Raw genomic sequence first — 16435 nt, forward strand, 5'->3', positions numbered from 1 at the left:
GTTCTTAGTTCTGCATCATTGACAGGGTTTTTTTGGAAATCGGCTTGTGTGATCAGACAAAATCGGCACATGTAAGGATGTGAAGAGAAGTTCTGACAAAACCCCCCAACACAATGGCTACCCAAATTATCACCAAGAATATAAAGAACGGAACTTGGTACATTTTGGTTGTCTCCCATTTTCATTCCATTTTCCTCTATATCCTGCAAGTCGGACACCAGCCTCTGAAAAACCATGTCCATGCCAAAGTATTTGAAGTCCTTCTCTCTGCACAGAAGCACCAACTGCATTGGTTCAATTTTAGACCGATTCTGAGGGAGTAAATTCCCAAAAGTTGCATAGACAGCCAGAAATTTGTGCTTATTTTTGGCGGACCCTAAAGGATTCACCACCTCGAAAGCATCCTGGTAGAGCAGAAAGGAACTGCGTCAGGATATTTTCCAAACAGTTCATGTTTTTGGAAAACCTCTCCACTATGAAAATCTTCATAAATATCACTAGCAACATTTAGTTTCATTTTGTATTGCTTCTGCACTGATGGATCTTGAAAGAATTCAGCTGTCTCTCTTATGGGGACATACTGATAATGCCTTTCTAAATTCTTCCCATCTCTACCTAAACATACTGATACTAGGGCAATAAAATCGAGATGCTCCTTGTAGAATTTCTTTCTGCAGTAATTTGACCTCAAAGTACCATCATGGCTGTTGTGCACTAAGTGAAAGAGATCACTACTGAAAACTTCATTGACTATAAGAGGGATTCGGTCAAGAGCTATGCCCTCTTCTTCAAGGGTTTTTTTCAATTGCAGCTGCAATTGGTCTTGGCTAATATCATGGAAATTACAAACACCTGTGACAATTTTCTGTAAAGTGGACTGTGGTACATGCTGCTTTGATTCGAGCCCCAAATAAAACAAAGCTACACTTTCAAGAAACACATCATCCGACAAACTTTCATCAGAATCAGTTTCATCTTCCTCCACTGCAGGAGCTTGCTCCTGCATTTCCAAGTTGCTGCCTCCTATGTTGCAATCATTAGCTGTGCACTCCACAGAGGGAGACATGACAGGACAACCACCTCCTGTGGCCGAATCGGGCATCACTGGTTTGCATGGCAAAGTGGGATGAATACGAGACAAATGTGAAGTCAAGGAAGATATGAACCTATACTGAGAAGTGCATCCTTTAAAAGGGCAGTTAACTACCGCTCCATTCTTGATGTGCTCCTTTAAGTGAGCCAACAACACACTGTACTGGTCACAAGGCATCTCACAGAGAGTGCAGGTTAAATCCACCAATTTATCCTCCAAGTCCACCTGTCCAAGTTGAACGTTGTGACATTCACTAGAAGTGCTGGTGTCTGATGATTTCGCAGTGATACTGTGAGAAACCCTGTAGTTAGAGTGGTCTCGTGAGAGATGCGAAGTGAAGCTTTCGTAAGCCCTAAAGGCTCGGGCACAGCCAGGAACTCCACAGGGAAAACTGGTGTTATTAATGTATCTATGAATAGCATAATGATGGGAATAAGTTTTTGGTGAGTTTGATCTGTAATGGCAGTGACGACACTTGTACATACTTAACGAGTCAGGAAACAGCTAATTGAAATTTTAGGAAGCACGCAGGGACCCCAAAAAGCACACAGTAACCTGGAAGTTAAAGAATGTCAATTTTCAATACAGGAATTTGCAGAAGGCCATCCATTCCTAAACCATTTGCCTACACCTTCAAGTGATACGCTCAATCCCTGGAAGCTACATGTACATTAACACTTCCATAAACACTGGCTTTGGGAGTAGAGTGTGAAATGGAATTTTTCTTTTGATGGACAGCTGTATTTGTGTATAAATATAAAAACATCATAACACAAGTTGAAAGGTGCGAGAATTGTTATCGGACAACCGGTTCAAGATGTTTCAATAACAAGTTTCATTCATGAGAATATATGTACTGTTTGTACCTTCTTCAAAACATCCATGTTGATTGTTGATTTTTAGAGGAAAATTCGGAACCCCATACCCCCAAAAAACCTGAACAAGTAATGTGTCCCAACAATCATTAAAAACATGGAAAAAATATCAATGGATAGGGTTTCAAAATATGGAATTTTCAGTGCCACGAAACATTCCTTTCTGACCCAATGAATGATGGAAAGCGCAAAATTTAAAAAAAAGAAACCCAGGGGTCTAGGCCTATGACTATCTGCGCTAGAAAGTACATGTAAAAGGCCTGACAGATGGGGCCCTAACTTAAGTTCCAAACACAATTCTAGAACAGAAATCATCACCCAAGTTCATGTAAAAAAAAATTGAGTTGTAATTGTAGGGTCAGTCAGTGCGACATTTCCGGATTAGTCACTCATGTTTGGCTTTTTTGGATAATTGTTGCAACCTGACGCGACTTTGTAAACCTAAAATTCCACATTTTGTGCTCCTAACGTGTCCTTCATAGAGTTCACTTTCATGTGAGCACTGTTTGGAGTTTGTGGGCAAAGTCTTTTGATGAGTTTTTGGGGCAAAAATCCATTCAACTTTGTACATTTTTAATATGTGGACACATGTGTACATCCAAAACATGGCGTCCACATATGGAAAATGCACTAAGATGACCAGAGTTTTGCCCACAAAACTCCATGAAAGACTTTCCCCACAAACTCCAAACAGTGCCCACATGAAAGTGGACTCTATGAAGGACAAGTTAAGATAAAAAAATGTGAGATTTTCGGTTTAGAAAGTGGAGTCAGGTTGCAACATTTTTTTCCGGATTCTTCATCTTAGAAAAATTCTGTTTTTTCCATCCTACATAGGCCTAGCCTAGGCTAGCCTAGGCTAGACTCAAACATGTCAAAGTCTAAAGACAAGTCAAATTAGGCCTAAATAAAATTAGCCTAACGAGAAACAACATGACGGTACGCGACATTTTCTTTAATTTTACACATTTTAGGACATTTCTTGTAGTTCCCAATATTGACATCTTAACAAAAACTATTACGTTTGGCACAGACACACTACCATCGTACGTACCGAACCTCAAGTTAAACTAGGCTTAGTCATGCCAGTACAGCAAAAGGCCGTAGACTAGTTCACGTACAACACATTCATGATTTGGCTTGCAATGTTGTTAAATTTGACAATAAAAAATATGCCTGCTCGAGCTCCATCCGACGAAAATCTTTCAACCCCGGTAATAAACGAAACCCTCCTTTTCTGAATATTACATATATTTAAACACAGTTTGGTTCTACGACCTGATTGAGAGAGATTTCACCCACCTGAAACACAACGGCAAAAGGTAGTCAGACGGCATGCGCTCGCTACCGTCGCGACCCGCGTGCGAAATTTGCGCATATGCATATGAATGGGGCGTTTTGCATCCTGGTACATCAGTTGCTTGCATAGTCTGGGTTCCAGACCTCTTTGACCGAACCCAGACCGTGCCCCCAACGTTGCTATCCGTAAAAGGGTCCCGGATGCTTAGCCTGGTTCCGGTTCCACTGGCATGTTCCCGTCCATGATTTTTGGGTTTCTGACATGAATTACAGATGGCCTGCAGCGGCTAAAATGCTTCGCAAAAAAATCCATTAAATGTAAACGCTTACTTTAATAAACCAAACACTCTGTTAAATTACAGCGGAAACATATTTTTGGATTTCTTTCTTCTGTTAAATTGCAAGAGATATGACTGGCCACATTTTAAAAGTGTCCATAAAAGATTTCAAGTAAAATAAATGGAAAATTCTGTTGAAAGCCACTTAGATCGTTTCTTTTAGGAATTTTCTGTGAAATGGCAGTTGGTGTGCGGATAAAACGATTCAAAAAAGAATTTCGTACGTAAACAGACCATCAACAATCAGGATCAACGCCCTCTTTGAAATTCAGTGTACAAAACGGGTTTCAAAGAGTATGTAAAAATGTTTTCTTTTTATATAAATCTCATCTGTTAAACTGCAAAAGTATGATTGCTGAATGTTTAAAGGGTGTTCATTAAAAAGAAAGAATTGTCTGAAACCAACCAAAATTTCAATAAAATAACAGGCGTTTCAAGAAAACAAATCACAAATTCTGTTGAAAGCCAGTTATTTCGTTTTTTTAGAAATGTTGCTGTAACATTACAGATGGTCTGCGGGTACAATGATTCACAAAACTATTTGTACGAAAACAGATCCCTAATTAAAAATGAGAATTACTCTAAATTCACGAAGCACTTGGTGTAATTACAGAAAATCGCTTAATGGGGTCTGAAAGCAAAAGAAAATCATGTAAAAGAACAAATTTTTTTTAAATTTAGAAATATTAAATTGCAGAAAATTTCCAGTCAAAACAATTTACTGAATGAGTCTGTATTTTTTTTTCTGTAAAATCTCCTGTTTTTTTTAACAGTGTGGTGTAGAGCCACACCAAATGATATCTCTGAGGGAGAGAGTTTGATTATGTTTCCTAGCAAAGTTCCCTGAACAACTTGTTGGCTGCCTCGTTTCCCTCTCCGCTGATTCTGCCAATGGTGCCAGGCCCCTTAGGTTCTTCAGTTATTTCCTGCACATGGTCAATTATCTTGTGGAGATAATTTAGCCATTGGGCATACGTGAAGCTGGTCAGCAGCAGATTCCCCATTTCTACCACACATAGTTTGTAGGTGCTGACAGCTTCTGGATCAGGGCGATGGGCATGGTATACCATACGAAGACGAAATAAGTTCAAAACTTTGGCCAGGCTCTCTTTTCTGTTTCCGTGCAAAACGAGTCCCAAGAAATTTTCACCTTTCTGGTATCGAAAAAATTGTGGGCAAAGTTTCCTGGCATCATCAATTTCGGCACCAACCTAATAGTTGATGTGATGTGCTTGTTAAATCTCTTCTCTGCAGCTTCAAACGTTGGCTTAACATCCTCTGTAATGTCCCCTCTCTAGACCCTGGCAATTTCACAGACAAGGAGCTTCTTGAACAAACTACCCAAATTAATGTCAGGGCGAATGGCATTGAGGAGTTAATCTTTTGGCTCTGATTTGAGAATTGGGTGGGATTTCACTCCCCCAGCCACTTTTGCAAGTTCTGATGCTGACAGATTGTCAGACTGGCACACCTTCTCTGGGATCATCCCTTACATCTCGAGCGGTTGTAAAATACTAGTTTTACTGATACCTATTGTTTGTTTGTTGGCTGGTTGGGTTTGGGTTTTTTTAATCTTTGGCTGTTCCTCTCCCATAGTATTTAGTCCACCTGCCTAAAACATTTTCTTGGGCTGTCTCCCCACATGGTTTTTCCTTCATGATAACAAAAACGAACAAACAGTAAAAGTATAAACCAGAAAGGAAAGCAACAAATAGACCTTACAACACATATTAAAGGTCAATACCCTGATACCTACATCAGTGAAAGGTTAAATCCTCCCATCTCGTCCTTGTATAGTTTTCCATACACTTTGCGGACAGCTTGCTGCTCGGAAAGAATGCTTATAATTGTTAAGATTGCTCAAAGAAAATCAAGGGCAATTGCGGTTTGGTTTTCTTTTTACCAAGAAAAGTAAGTTGTTCCCTTTGTGTTCACTCACAATGACAGTTTGTTCCGAACTTTAATACTTTCAACCTCCGTTGGTTTGACTGTTTTTTCGTTTCTGGTAGAAATTTAAGTTAAAAACTTGGGAAGAGATACGTATGCAGAAATTGTTTCTTCTTAATTGATTACATAGAATATTTATTAACTCACTGAGCATTCATGTGGGACAACAACAGGTTTGCCTCCTGAGTTGCTCCGGCATGTCTCATGTTCTGTCGTATTTCTTGCAGTTCCTCATTTAGCTTCTTCAGCTTTGTGTCTTGTTTCTTGTTTTGCATGTATAGCATGCATAGAGTTACTTCAGATGGTGCACTGAACCCCTAAACCAGTCATTTGGAAATACATGTACGTAGCAGGACAAGTTTTTATCACAACATTTAGCATACTGACTCATCATCGGGACAGGTTTTGCATCTGCTGTTTTCCAGTCTCCCTTTATTCACACTTGAGCTTAGTTCTGTCACATCAGTTTACATCACTACTTAAAATGATAAACTATAACTTTATATTATTTTCGAAGAGACTTGCGAGATATGGAGGGTTGTCAACCACTGAAGAACCACCCCCACATCCAAAGTGTTGTGTGTTCTTCCCTTTTCAATGAAATGCATTGGTGAAGTTTATGCCTAAAGTTTTTGCTGTGTTCAGATGTTTGCATGACTTAATGTCGTAGATATTAGTAATAACTGAATCGGGTTCAAATTGTTGCTGATATTTCACTTGAAAATAAGCCTCAAAATTCGACCAAAGAGAACTGCAACTTAAAAATGCCAAAAACTTAATATATCAAATTAATGATCCAAATATTTGAATTCCATGCTTGTCGTTAAATGTGCTGAATTTACCACTGAAATGATTCCCGCTAAAGTATTGAGCGAAGATGAAGACTGTCCACTCCTCTCGGACAAAATGGACAATGTACATGTAGATTCTTGGCTTTCGGATTCTCTATTGCTTGAAGTTGCTGTTGAGGTTGCTTGTGGGAATCCAATTGCGTTCAGAGGGACATCTTCCCTGCTTCCCAGAGTGCCGATTGGATGTCTTTTCTGCAAGTTCTTTCTTAAGTCTCAAGATCCTTTTCCTGTCCTCCTCTCATCCCTTCGATAATTCTTTGATTTTCTCCTTCAACTCCTGGTTCTCTTCCTTGATTTCTCGATGATTTTGCCTACTCCTGGAAGCAAAGGCAAATTGTGTCCAAGGTTGTGTTGTGCCCAGCTTCCTGGGATGACGGTGCTGCAAAGTGGGCCGCCGAGCTTTATTCTGTAATATACCCACACTGGCCATGGAATTGCTTTAGTTTTCCCAGGTTTTCCCCTTTTAAGTTGCTGGCCAAATGTTGATTTCAAGAGTTTGTCTGTTTTGCAAGTGCTTAAAGATGGGAATAATGCTTTAACTTTCTCATGGGCTAATTTTACTGGTACACGTCCATTTTTATTGACTTCAAAAATATCATGAATTGCTTTTGTCTAAGATTCCATATTAAAAAATCAGTATACGCAATGAACCAGATGGCAAAATAGGTGCTGAACAAAAAAAAAAACGGATCGATAGAATGGAGTTGCTGCACCACCAGGTTGAAATATTTTTTGCACAAAGATAAAATGTTGGTTGTTTATAATAAACCGGATGGATTTGGGGATTTGTGTGCTGATGTGCTGACCCGAGCTTATTCTTTAATGCTGATCTAAGCTTATTCTATACCAGCCAGAGTCCACGTCTGCAAGTCCACATCAACATGCTGACCTGGCACTAAGGCCACAGACCACAGCCAGGCCATGTACATGCAACTAACCTTCAATTGTGACTTAAAAAAGACCACTCGTACGATCAATACAATTTGATATGGTATCAGTCTGTGTGTAAAGCGTCCACTTAGAAAAAAACACGCTTTAAACAATAAAAGAGTTCAGTCAAGTGTGTGTTAGATGCGGATCCCTTTTGGCACTTCAAAAGCATAAGTGTAAATAGTAAATATGCACAAGCAGCGTTTGCCAGTATAAGCTGCTTTTATATTCCCATGTTACCATAGTGATTAAAGGGAACTTCCACTCCACTGTATTAGCTAAAGCGTGGTGTCAACCACCTACATCCGTTGTCCATAATTACAGACTGTTCATGCCGGATTCTGTTCAATCTGCACTACCTTTCGGTATAGAACCTAGGCTCAACCCAGTGTCACAATATCCTGACTATTGGCCTGAGTGTCCGGGGCAAGTGGACGCTTTCCCCCCGGAAATCAGTCATAATTTTGAATTCAATTATATCCTAAAATTGCATCTTCAAAACTTTGTTGGAAGGCGTTATAGGCACGTGTACGTTGGTGTTGCCCCTAACTTCAAACACCCTTTACAAAAAAAAAAAAACATGGAAAAGAAATATGTGGATGACCATGACTGTCGGTGAAGGTTACTAATGCATAAAGTGTCATTTGGGTGAAACTATGATAGTGTGGTGAGTAGAGAGTTGGTAGAGGGAAGAACATACATGCAATTAATAATAGAGGTGGGTTATTTCATGTATCAGATGGAGTTTATTTACTGTTCAGAACAATGGAGATACAGACCAGAAAAATATTGTCGGTGGCTAATTTGGAAATATTTCCTTGGTGTAACATACAATCTCTGGTCATTGATCAGATACAGGTACATCCCAGAGTACAAACCTACTGGTGTAGCCTAACTCAGGGTTAAATTAGCAGAGCAAATTCAGACAAGCTTTTGAATATAGTTATTACAAAATGGATAAAGAATTAGGACTAAATCTTTTTTAAATGTTTATCTTAGTCTGAAGAAAGCATCGGGTGCACATGTTTCCAAGAAATCAGAAAAGGCCCTTCAAAAGGACCTATGATTCCCTAAGACCCCTTACATGTAACACTGCAGGCAAATCCAATTATTGCAAAAATGCTCTTTCTATGGACCCTGTACTTTAACGGCACATATAGTAAATCTAGAAAAAGTATATATATTGCAAACTAATATAATTATGGATAAGGACTGTCCTCGTGGGTAACCTATCCAGTCAAGTCAGTGCAAGTTGTTTTAAGGATATCCTATAATGTGCACAGTTTACATGTAACTGCAAGAAATGATACATGTAGTTTATTGTTTTCATCTTTCAATATTTGTGCACACAAATAATCCAAGTACAAATTTAAGCATTTCCTCACATAAACTAATCAGATTGGCTTTTCAAGAATCAAATTATTTTCCCTCCTGTCAATAAGTCATCGTCCCCCTTTCCTTTTTCTCCTGGAGTTTACCTGTAAATATGTGCCACAAGGATCTTCAAGTTGTAAATAAAGACAGTGCTCATGATGTGAAAGGGAACTTACATGAAATGCTTTATAGACATTTTCATTACATGTGCATGTCGCAGGGTCTATCCCAGATTAGGGAAACCCCGATGATGTAATTCCCTACCAGTTCGATCAACTCGACAAAATAAAAAAAACAATAGTCATTAAAGATTTAGGTTAATGTACAGTTCGAATTAAACGGGAACTTTAATTCTGGTCACTCGCACGATCTTCAACTGGAAATTGAAGCGGAGAAATATGAATCAGAAATACAATCAATGACAAAACACACAAATGAAAATACACAGAATTTACAATGACTTATATAAAAAAATAAAAAAAGGATAGGGTGATAGCGGCTGCGTCTCCTACGGTCTCGTCTGGGTCTTGCTTCCGCTTGGACGATAACCGCGCTCAGTTACGTCCGGGAACACGTGATCAGAAAGTCCACAACAGACGAAAAGTTCAAAGTTCTCGAATGTATCGAAGCGAATGAGGATCCCGGGGACGTCCAAGGAACGTACCAGCAGGCGGCAAAGGGAAACTTCAGGGAAAACAGCAACCGTTGGGAAGAGGGTGAAATCACTGCCACGGGGGATCAGAGCAGTGATCAACACAACGCAACAGCTCTAAAAGGGGTCGCCAGGTCTCACCTCGGCAATCGGCAGGGGGACCTGTGCCAGAGAAATGATGGGTACAGCAAAATAATGCAAATTTGACAGCGACGATTCCAATCCAACAACGGAGAGCGGTGTGCTGTACCCCAGGCAAGGAGTGGAATCGGAATATGCGTAACTAAATTATTTTGTACACAAATTCTAAAAAACAAGTTGGATCAACAAAACTAATATCTGAAACTATACAGTAAAATCCTTCTTGAACCCAAAGCACTGAACTAAATCCAGTCTCACTAATGTGGTCTCATACTGAGATAATCTAAACACAAGCCCAAACCACTGGCAGTTAAGACAATAACTAACTCCTTGTGAATACGAAATGAGCAGTCTCAAGAAATGAATAGTCTACCGTGTATACAAGGTCAACCAAACCCTCCACACCATCTGGCCTGGTCCACCCAGTGGACATATAAATTAGAGATTGATGATAAGAACAGTGGCTGGAATGTCCCTAACAGTGCGGGCAGGCCCACATGTGGTCCACTACAGCGTTAAAGTGGCAGAATGACCAGTGACATAATACAAAAAATGTGCTGGGCTATGAACAAACGCTAATACAGTAACAGTTAAAGAAGCAAACTCATGATAGTAAAATCTAAGCAATCAAACAACTCGATTCCTACAACGAATACATGGTCAAAATTCAGAGCAATCATTATTCATGCGAGTGTCAACTCCTTTTTAACTTTAAGGCATATCTGACTCAATTAAAAAAAAAGGAATATTCAAGTAATCTAAGAACAAACATGACTATTGACTATCAATGAACAAGCGGTTCAAGTATCCTCAACAAAGTTCAAACAACCATATGATGTGAAATCATAAGCTAGCATCAACTTGAAAAAGTCAAAGCCATGAAATGAACATAACCCTTCACAACTTCAGTTTTCCTAGAAACCACTTGCAAACTCCACCAGTTCCAATTAAGGAAAGTAAAATGAACCGAACTCACATATTTTGACATGGCTGAAATCCACGGACCAATGGAAGTGATCCAATTCAATACTGTCATAATGACCGTCATGAGGGGAAACTCAAAAACGTCATATAATTCCAATATCCGATTCATTAACAAGCAATTACTATATACAAGGAAACTCGATCACTACGAAAGATAAATGAATTTATCATCGAGCTTTAGAGTTGAGGACGGGGGGTAAACATTCTCCAAAAATACTCAAAACAATGAATAGTTTGACAATGAACTGAACTAGTGATAAATATATTCATAACAAAAGACAGGGGAACTTACCTGTGCCAGAGAAATGATGGGTACAGCAAAATAATGCAAATTCGATAGTGACGATTCCAATCCACCAACGGAGAGCGGTGTGCTCTACCCCAGGCAAGGAGTGGAATGCCGTTCTTGCACTTGACCAACCCATATCACTCCTGGCCAGGCTGTTGCCCCCCACATTGTTTTAGATAACACACAGGACCATGCCTGACACAAGGCAACACCAAGATGGATGTCTTGGGAAATTTAAGGAGACAGACTGACCTCCCCTACAAAAATAGACTTACACTAGTCATTCACAAATTAGCAAAAAAACAAAACCTGGCAAATTTGGGGGGGGGTATGACATGCACATGTACTCTGCCAGTCTTTATGGGCAATATTTCAATTCCAATGCCTCGCTTTAATAAATCCAGACTGGGAGAAAATAAAAAATTGAAGTATTTGCATTTGTAAGCACTTTTTCTTGGCAGCTAGTAAGGGTGGCAAATTTAACTTCAACAACAGGTGTCACACTGAAAAGGTATCACTTTGTGCACAAACATGCACCTTGACAACTAAACTCAGAGCACAGAAATGGTGACAGCTTAAGTTATTGCAATGAGGTAAGTCCCAAAGGAGTATCGAGAAAGTATATAACACTAATTTTCAAACCAGTTGACACCAAAATGCTGATGATTCCTCACACATGAAAAATGGAGGCCTGCACTTACACTTTACATGCGCTCCATAACATGATCAATCTGAAGTAATTCAATTATTTGCGACGGGAAGTGGAGTGCTATCCATGGTGCTGGAACTGTCTTCCCTGTCTTGGAGGCAACAGTTTCCTCTCCGTGATGCCTTCACACATCCCTGAGCAACATGTAAGGCTAGCATATTCTGCCCAAACTGTTCAACAGATGGATTCCTGTTTGATATCCTAGCACCACGCTGTTTACTAAAATACTCCTGTAGCGCATCTTGGCAGAATTTCTCACTTACCAGATACTGCACCCCAGGTTGCTGGAGTACATGTAGATGTTTCCCCAGCTCCACAAAGGAATGCACTGAATATGAAATGGAATGTAAAAAGAAATAACAGGAGGATTTTTTAGCCAGGAAGTTTGGGTTAAATTGTAAATGAAATTCAGCCACTAGATTTTTGCAGCTCATTCTCATTGAAGCGTTCATATTACGATGGTGATGATTTTGGGCAACAAATATCAAAGGTACAGTGTATCTACATGTAAATGCAACCTTGTCAAGGACAATACACTCTCCAGCCATGCTACCATCAGTTTTGCAATGTTCTAAAATAGATTTCAGGGCAATACTTGTGATGCTGATGATACTGATTAGTGTGCAAGTGTTGTGAGGTGTTTTGAAGAAATGAAAATGCCTCCCCCATTGATGTCTCCAGAAATATTATTCAAAAATAAAATGAACAAAATGTACTTAAATTCTGATTACCTGTGATCTTAATGCCTTCCACTGTTTCTCTGCTTAGTGTCATCTTCTTTTTGGTGGCTTTGTCCAGCTGTTGCTTTGACTGCACCTCCTCTTCCCACTCCCTCAGGAAGTCCAAGAAATCTCCCTTGAGCCACTGTGAACAAAATAGCATCAAGTAATTTAAAATATGGAAAAATAACTATGCTAAACAGCTTTTAGGCCGACATGCTTTACATACCAGTCTGAATTGATAGCCTACATTTCAACAAGTACATACATATGTAAAAGATCATTCACCTTTCCATTTGTCACCAAAACACTTGACTGTTAATTATGAATGCACAGGATAAGTAGTGTTCAAGATTTTTCTAACAAAATGTTTATTTGTGCAGTTAACAATTTCATTGCAAACAAGTTAAACTAATCTTTTATTTGATATGAATTCAAACTTACATCAAAGCGCCAATCATCAACAGTCTTGTAGTGTTCTAGAGCAGGCTTTCTTGAGTGTACCCCCTTGTAGGTATCCCATACATTAAGGCAATCGAAGAACTGATCAAACATGGTGACAAATTTCACAGTACATTGTTGATGCATAACAGTGTTGCTAGGATGCTTATCAAAAATAACTTTTGTTGGGTATCATGTTTTTTTTAATGAATTTGTTTGGGAATTGTGGGGGGGAGGAATCCAGGGTTTCTGGGATCGGTACCTGATTCAGGGTTTCTTTGTTGCTAATGTAGACTTTTAATACGATGAATACAAATATTTTTATTCTGGGTTTCTCAAATTTCCTGATTAAAATGGAAATGATAGGCCAGTCTGATCCACATATTGACTTTACTGATAAATAAGCCAAAATTCTACACACATACATGTAGCGGTGAGGGACACCTTCATTTCCATATAAATGTTCATGAAGCAAATACAATTTCACATTTTTCCTAACATGCACTCATGTGTACGGGACTGAAATGAAATAGTAAAGTCTTTTTCTTATTGAATATTCTTATACCTTGAACCATTGTTTAAGCAATGAAAACAATTTTTAAAGGAATGGGATCCAAGATGCCATAAGCATATTGTTCTTTTAAGAGTGCTAACACCAACAAGGTGAGACTTGCAATTTAATATTTCCATTGTACATGTACATGCACGTGGTCACATTTCATGTGGTACCACTGAAAAGAAATTTTGAGCTCTTTTTAAAACATTAAACTTACAAAGAGATTCTTGGTCTTATCGTGCCAGCCTGAGTGTTCCCATTTGTTTCTGGTCGTCTTGATCAGGTGGGGCATATCACAAAGAAGATATCTCAAGATGGGTCAAAGGGGTTGGTTGTTGAATAGGTAGGGTTCATAGAATTTCCGGTTTGGTGAAGCTCCATCCAAGACCAACGCTCGAACTTTGAACCCGGCTGTCTCCACATATAGGATGGCCTCATACAGGCAGGCATAAAGTTGGTCACTGGTCAAACAAGTGGGTGGATGATAGCCAATCGGAGCATGAAGGGATGAAAAGATACCTCGCAGCATCAGAACCAGAACATGTTTTGCAATTTCTGGATCACCTTCACCTCTGCACCTCCGTTCAAAGTCTGCGACCTCGTTAGCAATACTTGTAACATCTGTGAAACCCACTACTCTGCCCGATCTGATGGAAAAACACGGTCCAGATTTCACTTCATCTCATCAAAGAGCATTGAAACATTCCTCTCATTTTTAGGGCAACCCTTAGTTTCATCAACAATTCTCTGCTGCATTGCTGAATTGAATTTTATTGTAGGCTTGGCAAAGTGCGTGTAGGCATATAATGTGCTGGGATGTGGGAGCTTTAGGAATCCTGTCTGACGAAGAATGTTGTACCCTGACTAAGATGTGCTGTGAAGGGCAATGCACCATCTTACGATAGCAGGGTGCCATCTCATCTGCTTACCCTTCACAGCAGCTTCCTTTTGTTGTGCCCATAGCAGACCTGCTGGCGTATCTTCTCCAAGAACATCGCTCACCTCCTTGCCACTCCCAAGGATGATCTCTCGCAAAGGTGAATCTTGCGCCTGGTCAAGAATCACACTCTCTTTGGAAATGACTTCAGCCACTCTATCCCTTAGAGTGTTAGCCTGTCGCTTTAAGGCCCGTCTCCCCATCTGTAAAACAGCAACTTTCTCTCTCAGCTGTATTGGTGTTAAGGTCTTGTTTGGCACCGACGAAGAAACTGAAAGAGCCCGCATTAGTCTTGCTCTCTGACGGCTCTGTACTTTCAGCAGCTCACTGCGGTATATTTGGCAGACACTGCACCTCAACTTGCCACAAAATAGTCGGCATTTTTTGCGCCGAATGGTACCTTCAGATAAGAGATCTTGGGGGGTTATGCTGATGGGGACTTGGCCTTCGACGCTGATGAGCTGGATCAAATCTTGGAAATGTGCATTTCCTCCACACACCTGTGTTGGTGTAATCTTCTGCAAAAGTGTGGACAACCCTTCCTTATCGAGTGTGCTTGGAACATCTGGGCATACCTCAGCATGAACACCAAGTACCCCTGACACCTCCAACTGCTACGTTAAATCTCGGAAGATTCTGAGGTACAAAACTGGCCAGCCCTGACTTGACATTTTCATGAACTGCAACCAGTCTGCCCCCTCCCACACCAACGGCCCACATCTCTCTCCATCATTCTTCATGTTCTGAATGGTCAATGTAGCAGGTGAAGTTGCAGTTCCACACTTCAGGCAGGTTGAATCATCAAACACAGCCACTTGAATGCCACAAGGGGATTTGCCCTTTCCTCGTTTTATTTTAGGGAGCCCACCATCTCTTCAGCCTCACATCACAAGCTTTACAAATGAATGGCAGATGTACATCAGGATTGTCATCGTCAACATCAATGCCAAAGGAAGCCATGATAAGCTGGGATAGACACGCTTTACATATTGGGTTGCGGTCATCTGGAATTGCTCTTTCTTTTCCACGCAATCTACACAGCAACTCTAAGCAATGTCGGTGACTATCGGACATGTTGCTACACTGAATGGGCCTTGTCAGCACAAGGCTGACACTCATCACAAACACGATGATAAACAGCCTCCAAAACACTCTACTCTGTAACTGTAACAGCATGAATGAATGACAATGAATGACCTAGAAGAAAAGATGTAAGGGCTCATAAGTACATGTACACTCATGTACAAGCATGACAGATTAGTGGGAAGTGTACAGAGCTCTCCATGGTATCTTGAACACAATGTTTCAGAGTGTTAAATAATATGAATTTGAGTTGCTTTGGATTTTTTTCTGTTGTTTGTATTAAACCACGGAGGAATAAAACAGTAGTTCTGTATCAGGAGCACTTTGTTGTACTCCACAATAAAAACGTTACTTGAAAATAAAATCAATCCAGCACCAAGCAAGCCATGTACCAGAAAGTAATTTTGTTTCGAAAGGGACAGTACTTATGTTCTGAATTACTACTGAATAAAAAGAAAATAAAACAAGTTTAAAATGTTTCAAATTCAATTAACCAACTGGGTTTCGCCAAGATAAAATGTGACAAAACTGATTTTTGACAACATTTTCAAACCAAACTAAAAATTTTGATGAGTGGATTATTTTTTCACTTCAGTTGAAAAGTGGATTCTTCAGAAATGTTTGTACAGTTGTGCTTATATGTTTTATTCCTCCATGCATGATGTGAACATATACTTTAAATCAAAAACTAAAAAAATCAAAACAATAACAAGGAATCAGTACATCTTGTTTGACAGATAATTTCATTTTGCTAGGGGTTAATCGTCTTTATGAGTTCCTGTTTCACAATCTCTGTTCCAGAAATTTATAGAATTAGGATTACATGATGATTTTTAATCGAAGTGCGCAGAAATATAGAACACCACGATTGCTGGTCTGCAACTGTTGAATCACGGCATTCGTGTGAAATTAAGAACTAAAGTTTGGCTCAAACATCGATTTTTAGCAGTACAATAGTTGCCCCAACCATTCTCCAGTCATGGCATTCATGCCCTGGTACAGCATGTGCTTTCCCTCCAAGCCTGACTGAAAAAAAGAAGAAACCTTTGAAAAAAGTTCAAGTTTGAACAAAGACGCACCACACCGCACAACGATGTGATGTGTACGAATGTAACGAACCTTGTGCGAAACATACGATTTTTAACTGGCCAAAGTTGGCCAAAATGTCTCGAAATCATAAAAATATGCATGCCTATTTTCAGATATATATCATAAAA

At 39.7% G+C, this 16435-nt stretch overlaps 1 protein-coding gene and 1 pseudogene across 1 annotated transcript; both read right to left on the minus strand.

The window, feature by feature from the left end:
• Positions 1 to 127: 127 nt before the first annotated feature.
• LOC110990610 (uncharacterized) lies at positions 128 to 3565 on the minus strand. The gene is made up of 2 exons (XM_022255688.2): positions 3271 to 3565; positions 128 to 1648 (listed from the first exon to the last, which is right to left on the minus strand). Exon 2 carries the CDS (start codon positions 1574 to 1576, stop codon positions 386 to 388), a length of 1191 nt encoding a protein of 396 aa, XP_022111380.2. The 5' UTR covers positions 1577 to 1648; positions 3271 to 3565; the 3' UTR covers positions 128 to 385.
• Positions 3566 to 11392: 7827 nt separating this feature from the next.
• On the minus strand, positions 11393 to 14440 carry LOC110990614 (uncharacterized; annotated as a pseudogene).
• Between the last annotated feature and the right edge of the window lie 1995 nt (positions 14441 to 16435).

Source organism: Acanthaster planci, linkage group LG07, assembly GCF_054643075.1.
Source record: "Acanthaster planci isolate LZ-2023a linkage group LG07, COTS_SCS, whole genome shotgun sequence".
NCBI classification, from domain to species: domain Eukaryota; kingdom Metazoa; phylum Echinodermata; class Asteroidea; order Valvatida; family Acanthasteridae; genus Acanthaster; species Acanthaster planci.